Source organism: Rhinoderma darwinii, chromosome 3, assembly GCF_050947455.1.
Source record: "Rhinoderma darwinii isolate aRhiDar2 chromosome 3, aRhiDar2.hap1, whole genome shotgun sequence".
Taxonomy (NCBI): Eukaryota; Metazoa; Chordata; class Amphibia; order Anura; family Rhinodermatidae; genus Rhinoderma; species Rhinoderma darwinii.
The window spans coordinates 70,894,417-70,904,465 of NC_134689.1; the positions used below are offsets into that span (position 1 = coordinate 70,894,417).

The following is a 10,049-nucleotide window of genomic DNA, read 5'->3' on the forward strand; positions in this document are numbered from 1 at the left end:
TGTTTTCAGTACGGGACAGTAGTTCCACTGAGAGGCAGGGACTCCTAGCATCGTACATAACTATGATGCTAGGAGCCCGGCTCCCTGCACTGAGTTCGGTCCGGGACTTCCGCACGAAATACGTCAGTCCATTACGGACGTTAATGTGCTCGTGTGAACCCAGCCTAAGACGCAATACCATCCATAAAAACTAATAAATGTTTGACACTTAAATCCAATGTGCATAATAATTTGGAACACGGTGTACTTCATCAGCCCACCACACCTTTCAGTAGTCCCAGCAAGGATTCTCTTCACCTTTCCCACATGTACTCAATGCACGTTCCCACAATGCGTGCTCTGAGAGAAGGAAGCTACTTTTGCAAAGCCTATTGCCAGCTGCTCAAATGTAGAGTCATAGGGCTATGCCATGATTGACTGCAATGGTTATGAGACGGGATCTCCCACTTAATGCAGTGTAGCGTCTGACTATAATTGGAGTAAAAATGTTTACGAAAACCACTGCGATCTTTGTAAAAATTCAAAAAGTCTGAGGCTTCATGCATGCGACCGTATTTTAATCTATCCCGAAATACTGTCCGTAAATACGGATCAGTAGGCAACTTTATTACATCCGTAAATATGGTCCGGATTGCATCCTTATTCCATCCGTGTATATGGATCCTTATAAAAAGAGGGAGGTTGCAAATGATGTCATCAACATGTTGCCTAGCAATGCTTCCGTAAATACGGACGGCTTACGGATTCACATCAGTAGCCGTCCGTATTTACGGAAGCTCCCATAGACTTCTATGGGAGCATCCTTGCCGTAATTACTGACAAGAATCGGACAGGTTCTATAATTTTTTCAGCACGTACACCCATCAGTGAAATTACTGAGAGGTGTACGTGGCCAATAGAAATTAATTGGTCCGTAATCACTGTCAGTAATTACTGATGAAAAATACTGTTGTGTGCATGGGGCCTAAGGTCCGTTCACACTCAGTGTTTAACAAGAACCTATTGGTACAGACAGGAAGCGATCTCGCTAATATATGTAACAAGAGAGAATGTCGTAAACTAAATTAAAGACAAGATCTTTAATAAAACCAAGTATTGATCCTCAACATCTAATGCATAGCCTATAAAGTGTGGGGTACAATTAACACAGCATATATGACAGAGAAAAAATTGCAAACTTTATTGAAAAAAATCACGAATGTTAAAAGACGAGTCATGCAAAGCATGAATAAAAACGTTCATCTAATGCAAGACATACATGTACAAATATGGATGAAATGACACATATAAACAATGTATAGCTGTTATATTGGAGCAAACAGACTGATTAGTTGTATAATCGAGGCAATAATGCAAAAAGTAACATATAAAATATGGCAATGTGCATAATAATGTTAAGTTGGTAATCGAGTCTATGGTAAACAAGACGCCAGCAGTCTTTTGCCGAAAAACATCCTATGATACCGCTTAGAAGCAAAAAAATTGCAAATAAATGCCACTCTAAGTGAGTATCTCTTAACATTATTATGCACATTGCCATATTTTATGTTACTTTTTGCATTATTGCCTCGATTATACAACTAATCGGTCTGTTTGCTCCAATATAACAGCTATACATTGTTTATATGTGTCATTTCACCCATATTTGTACATGTATCTCTTGCATTAGATGAACGTTTTTATTCATGCTTTGCATGACTCGTCTTTTAACATTCGTGATTTTTTTTTTTCAATAAAGTTTGCAATTTTTTCTGTCATATATGCTGTGTTAATTGTACCCCACACTTTATAGGCTATACACTGAGTGTTTATTAGAGCAGAAACAGCGTCGGACTCAACGCCAAAAAGCATCCGAAATGCTTTCTTCCCGTGGTTCAATCTCAGATCTCCCATTGAAATCAATGAGATGCAGAGAAGGCGGCGTTTTTCACTGCGATTTTTGCCCGCGGCGCTCAACGGCCACGGCCAAAAAATGTTGCGAGGAACACGACCAGAATGTGCAGGCTGGTCAAAATCTGCCTCAAAATTCCTTAATACATTTTGGGGCAGATTTTTTTCTGCCTGCAAAAATCTGTGTGAACGTACCCTAAACCTTTTTAGATGAACATGCCCTAAAGATCATGGAAAATATACTTACAGTTGTGTCTACATTTTTGACTTGTAATATATGTAAAGTGTTTTTTGTGTCTCTCTCTTTTTTTTTTTTTTTTTTTTTTTATTTTTGTTAGGGATTTGACACAATGGACCAATCGGATGTTATCTTAAAACTCCAACGTCAATTAAAGGAGGTGGTAGAGGAAAGGGACAGGGCTGCACAGTATGGGAGTCAACTGTTGGAAAGTCAAAGTGACCTACAAAATCAACTGGAGGACCAACGTAACGAAATGACAAGCACAATTGAGGTACAGAAAGTTGTGAAAACTTCACATAATTTTTAACCCCTTCCCGACATTTGACGTAAATGTACGTCATGGAAAGCATTGACTTCCCGCAAAATGCCGTACATTTACGTCAAATGTTTGGCACCGGCTCAGAAGCTGAGTCGGTGCCATCATCGTCGGATCTCAGCTGTATCTTACAGCTGACATCCGACTGTAACGGCGGGGACCGAAATTAGCTTCGATCCCCGCCATTAACCCCTTAAGTGCAGCGCTCAAACGCGATCGCTGCACTTAAGGTGTTTGCAGCTCATCGGAGCCCCAGCAATGAAATTGCCGGGGTTCCGGTGGCTGCAATGGCAACCGGAAGCCTAATACTGGCCTCCCGGTCTGCCTAGCACCGAAGCCGGTCAAGATCCGCCCGACGGATTATATTTATTGCACGCGGTGAACAGCAAAAAAAAAAAACGTAAAAAACTTTACCAGAGTTTGTTTTTTGGTCACTTTGCCCTACAAATATTAGAATAAAAAGTGATCAAAAAGTCGCACGTATCCAAAAATGGTACCTATAAAAACACTAGCTCGTCCCGCAAAAAACAAGCCCTCATACACCTCCGTCGACAAAAAAAATTAAGTTATGGTTCTCACAACTTGGGGACAGAAAAAATACATTCTTTTTACAAAAGTAATTTTATTGTGCAAAAAGTTGTAAAACATAAAAAAGTGCTATAAATTAGGTATCGCCAGAATCGTACTGACCCACAGAATAAAGTTAACATGTAATTTATAATGCATGGTGAACGCTGTATAAAAAAAAACGAAAAAAGCTGTGCCAGAATTGCGTTTTTTTGTTTACCTGGCATCCCAAAAAATAGGATAAAAGGTGATCAAAAAGTCACATGTACCGCAAAATGGTACCAATAATAACTACAGCTCGTCCCGCAACAAACCAGCCCTCATACCGCTACGTCTATGAAAAATAAAATTAGTTATGGCTCCAATAAGTCAGGAAATAAAAAAATATGCAGTTGTGCCCGAGGGGAACATTTCTTCTGTTTCAAGAGGCGATTTATCAAGGACCTAAAATTAGGGAACCAGGAAGGGGAGAGTCCAAACATATCCGCTGGAAGCGACGGTGCCCGTATTATACCAGTACAACACTTTCCCAGCAAAATTCCCCAAACTACAAAAGGTGCGGAGTGTGGACCAAAAGGGGGATAAGAAATGACGCCATTTATCAGTGCGACACTGGCCTGTGTGGAAAGGATTGCTTCACAGCGTAACACACATCTATGGATTATTATTTTTATTTTTTTATATACCACCTAACTGTGCCCCTTATATACTCCGCCCCGCTTACATGTACCCCCACATTATAAAACACCAGCAATACTCAAACAAATATAGTACCAAGCAAAATCCGCTCTCCAAAAGCCAAATGGTGCTCCCTCGGCTCTGAACCCTACAGCGTCCCAAAACAGCAGTTTCCTTCAACATATATGGCATGGTCATACCCGGGAGAACCCTTTTAACAATTTTTGGGGTGTGTCTCCAGCGTCATAAGCTGGGCATGACATATTTGCCACTGAATGGCATATCTAGGGAAAAATATAAATTTTTAATTTGCACCATCCGCAGCGCATTCATTTATGGAAAAGACCTGTGGGGTGAAAATGCTCACTACACCCCTTAATAAATGCCTTGAGGGGTGCAGTTTCCATAATGGGGTCACTTCTCAGGGGTTTCTTTTAATTATTTCACATCTAAGCCTCTGCAGTTGTGAACCAATACTTTGTAAATCGCCAAATTAGGCCTCCACTCCGCATAGTACTCTTCACTTCTGAGCCCTGTCATATGTCCAGAGAAAAGATTAGGGCCACATGTAGGGTGTTTCTAAAACCGGGAAACACCGCATAATAATTAGAGAGCTGTCTTGTTATGGTGGCACAAGCCGGGCACCACATATTGGCATATCTATGGAAAAAAAATCCCATTTTCACTCTGCAACATCGAGTGAACACTAATTTCTACAAAACACCTGCATGGTTAATATGCTTACTACACCCCTTGGTAAATGCATTAGGGGTGTAGTTTCCAAAATGGGGTCACTTCTGGGTGGTTTCCACTGTTTTGGGCCCACAGGCGCCCAGAAACCAATCGAGCAACATCTTCACTCCAAATGGCGGTCCTTCCCTTCTGAGCCCTGCCGTGTGCCCAAACAGCAGTTTATGACCACATATGGGGTATTGCCGTACTCGGGAGAAATTGCTTTACAAATGTTGGGTTCTTTTTTTCCTTTATTTGTTGAGAAAATGAAAACATTTGCGCTTAAGCTACGTCTTATTGAAGAAAAAGGACTGTTTTTATTTTCACTGCCTAATTCTAATAAATTCTATGAAACATCTGTGGGGTCTAAATGCTCACTACACCCCTAGATGAATTCCTCAAGAGGTGTAGTTTCCTAAATGGAGTCCCTTTTTGGGCGTTTTCATTGTTTTGTCCCCTCAGGGGCTTTGCAAATGTGACCTGGCCTCCGCAACTCATTCCTGCTAAATGTGATCTCAAAAAGCCAAATAGTGCTCTTTCCCTTCTAAGCCCTGCCGTGTGTCCAAACAGCTGTTTATTACCACATTAGGGGTATTGTTTTACTCGGGAGAAATTGCTTTACAAATTTTGTGGTGCTTTTTCTCCTTCAGTCCTTCTGGAAATGAGAAAAAATGAGCTAAACCTAGATTTTTTTTGAAAAAATGTAGATTATTATTTTCAGGGCCTACTTCCAATAATTTCTGCAAAAAAACTGTGGGGTCAAATCGCTCACTATACCCCTAGATAATTTCCTCAATGGGTGTAGTCTCCAAAATGGGGTCACTTGTGGGGGGTTTCCACTGTTTTGTCCCCTCGGGCTTTGTAAATGTGACATGGCCTCCGCAAACCATTCCTGCTAAATGTGAACTCCAAAAGCCAAATAGCGCTCTTTCCCTTCTCAGCCACGCCGTGTCTCCAAACAACCGTTTATTACCACATGTGGGGTATTGTTTTACTCGGGAGAAATTGCTTTACAAATTTTGCGGTGCTTTTTCTCCTTTTAGTCCTTGTGGAAATGAGGAAAAAAACCTCTAAACCTACATTTTCTTTGAAGAAATGTTGATTTAATTTTCACGGCCTACTTCCAATAATTTCTGTAAAAAACCTGTGCGGTCAAAATGCTCACTACACCCCTAGATAATTTCCTTGAGGTGTCTAGTTTCCCAGATGGGGTCACTTTTGGGGGATTTTAACTTTTGTCACTGCAAGAGCCCTTCAAACCTGACATGGTGCCTAAAATATATTCTAACAAAAATAAGGCCCCAAAATCCTCTAGGTGTTCCTTTGCTTCTGAGGCCAGTGCAGGCTTCAGTCCAGTCCAGTAGCACGCTACGGCCACATGTGGGATATTTCCTAAAACTGCAGAAACTGGGCAACAAATATTGAGTTGCATTTCTCTGGTAAAACCTTCTGTGTTATAAAAAAAATTGTATGAAAAATTTATTTCTGTAGAAAAATATGAAATTTGTAAATTTCACCTCTACTTTGCTTTAATTCCTGTGAAATGTGTAAAGGGTTAAGACACTTTCTAAATGCTGTTTTGAATACTTTGAGGGTGAAGTTTTTAAAATGGGGTGACTTTTTTGGGGTTTCTAATAAGGCCCTCAAAACCACTTCACAACTGAGCTGGCCCCTGTAAAAATAGCCTTTTGAAATTTTCTTGAAAATGTGAGAAATTGCTGCTAAAGTTCTAAGCCTTGTGATGTCATAGAAAAATAAAAGGATGTTCAAAAAACGATGCCAATCTAAAGTAGACATATGGGTGATGTTAATTAGCAACAATTTTGTGTGGTATAACTGCCTGTCTTACAAGCAGATACATTTAAATTGAGAAAAATGCAAAGTTTTGCAATTTTTCACTAATTTTTGGTGTTTTTCACAATTAAATACTGAACATATCGACCAAATTTTGCCAGTAACATAAAGTACAATGTGTCACAAGAAAACAATCTCAGAATTGCTTGGATAGGTGAAAGCATTCCGGAGTTATTACCACATAAAGTGACACATGTCAGATTTGAAAAATGAGGCGCTGTCAGGAAGGTCAAAAGTGGCTAAAGAGGGAAGGGGTTAAAGGCTACGTAAACCTTTTGAAGTGCAGTGGTTTTTTTTTCCTTTTATTTTCTTCCTATGTAGCAGTAAATCCTGTTCCCGTCAGGTCCGCTGGACTGACTTGTTTAGTGACAGTGGGTCCTGCGTGTCAGACGCGCAGAACCTGCTGACCTTGAATCAGTCAGGTCCGCGGGACTGCTGGATTCAGTTCATAGCGAATGATACAGCTGCTCTGTATAGAGAATACAAAAAAAAAAACTAAGCAAAACAAATTTTTAATAACTTCATAGTTGTACATAACCTTTAACCCCTTAAGGACCCAGCCTGTTTTGGCCTTCCTTTTTTTTTTTTTTTTTCAAATCTGACGTGTTACTTTATGTGGTAATAACTTGGGAATGCTTTTACCTATCCAAGCGATTCTGAGATAATTTTTTCGTGACATGTTGTACTTTGTTAGTGAAAAAATGTGGTCGATGAATTCTGTTTTTATTTCTGAAAAACACCACATTTTGCATTTTTCTATATTTAAACGTATCGTATTGTAAAACAGATAGTAATACCGCACAAAATATTAACTAGTTAACATCCCCCATATGTCTACTTTATGTTTGCTTAGTTTTTTTGAACGTCCTTTTATTTTTCTAGGACGTTACAAGGCTTAGAACTTTGAGCAGCAATTTCTCATATTTTAAAGAAAATTTCAAAAGGCTATTTTTACAGGGGGCTGTTCAGTTCTGAAGTGGCTTTGAGGGCCTTATATATTAGAAAGTCCCCATAAATCACTCCATTTTGAAAACTGCACCCCTCAAGGTATTCAAATCAGCATTCACAAAGTTGTTTTTTTTTAACCTTTTTAGGCGTATCACAGGAATTAAAGCAAAGTAGAGATGAAATGTACAATTTTTTTTATTTATTATTTTGCCGAAATTACTTTCTAATAAAAAAATATTTTGTACCACAGAAGGTTTTACCAGAGAAATGCAACTCAATATTTTATTGCCCAGATTCTGCAGTTTTTAGAAATACCCCACATGTGGCCCTAGTGTGCTACTGGACTGATACACAGGCCTCCGATGCAAAGGGGCACCTAGTGTATTTTGGGACGCTTTTTTTTTTTTTTTTTTTTAGGCACTTTGTCAGGTTTGAAGATGTCTTGTGGTACCAAAACAGTGGAAACACCCCGAAAAGTTACCCCTTTTTGGAAACTGGACCTGTCAAGGAATTTATCTCGTGGTATAGTTAGCATTTTGACCACACAGGTTTTTCGGTAAACATATTGGAATTAGTCTGTGAAAATTAAAATCTACTTTTTTTTTCCCTCAAAAAACAGACATTTTTTAATTTTCACAAGGGATTAAGGAAAAAAAAGAACCACAACATTTTTAAAGCAATTTCTACTGATTACGGCAATACCCCATATGTGGTAATGCTGATCGGACCCATGGCAGGGCTCAGAAGGGAAGGAGCGCAATTTGAATTTTGGAGCACTGATTTTGCCGGATTGGTTTTCGGTGCCATGTCGCGTTTGCAATACACTGGAGGGACCAAAACCGTGGAAACCCCCCAAAAGTGACCCCATTTTGGAAAAACCCTCAAGTAACTTGATCCATTTTCTGCTTTCTTTTCGTTTTTCACTTCCCGCCTTCCAAGAGACATAACTTTTTTTCGTTTTCTATCAATAGTGGTGTGAGTGCTTATTTCTTGCAGGAGGAGTTGTAGTTTCTAGTGACACCATTTAAAGTACCATAAAATGTACTAGGAAACTGAAAAAAAAATTCTTTGCGGGCTGAAATAGAAAAAAAAATCAGATTACATTTTTTGGGTGGTTTCGTGTTTACAGCTTTCGCCGTGCGATAAAAATAAACTACTTTATGCTTAAGCTCAATACAATTACAATTGATACCAAATTGATATGTTTTTTTTTGTTTTTTATTATTTTACTATTTTTATATTTTACTACTTTTACAAAGAAAAATCTATTGGTAAAAATTGCTTTGTTTCACCACATTCTGAGAGCCGTAACTTTTTTTTATTTTTCGGTTAATGTCGGTGGGAGGTCTTATTTTTTTGCGGGACGAGCTGGTACCATTTTTTGTATTCATTTATTTTTTCTGAGAGCTAAGGTGACAAACGATTTTTTTTTTGGGGAGTTTAAATTATACAATTTGACGGTGTTCACCGTGGGAATTAAAATGGTATATTGTAATAGTTCTGACTTTTACGGACGTAGAGATACCAATTTTGTTAATTTTTTTTTTTTACATTGCTTTAGAAGAAAATGGAAAAGTTTTTTTTTATTTTGTATTTTTTTTCAAAAAAAAATTCTCACTACTAATAACTTTCATTATTCTACACATTTTATTAGTCCCCTTAGGGGACTTGTACCAGCGATCATTGAATCGCTGGTACAATATACTGCAATACTAATGTATTGCAATATATTTATTTTTACAGGCTTCTGTAGCCGCGCGGTCGCTGTACCTGTCTGTTAGTTTTGGGTGTCAGCTGTGTATTACACAGCTGACACCCACAGCGTATATGGAGCGGGCTCAGCACGTGAGCCTGCTCCATATATCAACCCCCGCACCATGACGTGCTATTAACTCATAGTGCGCAAAGGGGTTAATGCACAGCAGATGGTGTGAATATTGCAATTTTCCACTGATACGCTATTTTAATGCAGAATATGTTGTGCCCAGTTTGTGCCACTGAAGACAAATACCTCATAAAACGTTAAGGGGGTACTCCCGGATATGGTGATGACATATTTGTGGGCGTAAACTGCTGTTTGGGCACGCTGCAGGGCTCAGAAGGGAGGAAGCAGCATTTTGCTTTTGGAGCGTATGTTTTGCTTGGTAATAGTTCTTTTTGGGGTATTGCTGGTATTTCAGTTTATAATGTGGGGTATATGTAAGCTGGGCAGAGTAAATCGGGGCATAATAAGAGGGTATAATAATTCATAGATATGTGGACGGTGTCGCACTTATAAATGGCGCCCAATCTTATCTGCTTTTGGAACACTCTGCACATTTTGCATTACCATATTCTGAGAGCCAGAACTTCTTTATTCTTCACCAGAGCGATGTGACGGCTTATTTGTTGCGGGACAATCTATAGTTTTCATTGGTACCATTTTGGAGTACATGCAAATATTTTTTTTTTGATCACTTTTTATTACATTTTTTTGCAATCCTAACCAGGAATTCTGAATGTTCTTTAGTTTATTTTATTGCGGCGATCACTGTGCACTATAAATTACATTGTTACTTTATTCTGCGGGTCGGTACGATTGTGGCGATATCATATGTGTATATATATATGTGTGTGTGTAGATATATATATATATATATATATATATATATATATGTGTGTAGATGTGTATATATATATATATGTGTGTGTGTGTGTGTGTGGATATATATATATATATATATGTGTGTGTGTGTAGATATATATATGTGTGTGTGTGTGTGTGTAGATATATATATATATATATATATATATATATATATATAATGTGTATATGTGTGTGTG

General features: G+C 38.6%; 1 protein-coding gene across 5 annotated transcripts in view; it reads left to right on the top strand.

The window, feature by feature from the left end:
• Nucleotides 1-10,049, top strand: part of SPDL1 (spindle apparatus coiled-coil protein 1) — a 70,801-nt gene that overhangs the window by 20,358 nt on the left and 40,394 nt on the right. For all 5 annotated transcript variants that reach the window (XM_075856398.1, XM_075856399.1, XM_075856397.1 and 2 more), the window contains exon 2: nt 2,229-2,402. In XM_075856398.1, coding sequence (XP_075712513.1) covers nt 2,241-2,402 — 162 coding nt within the window. In that variant the 5' untranslated portion in view covers nt 2,229-2,240. The remainder of the gene's footprint in view (nt 1-2,228; nt 2,403-10,049) is intronic.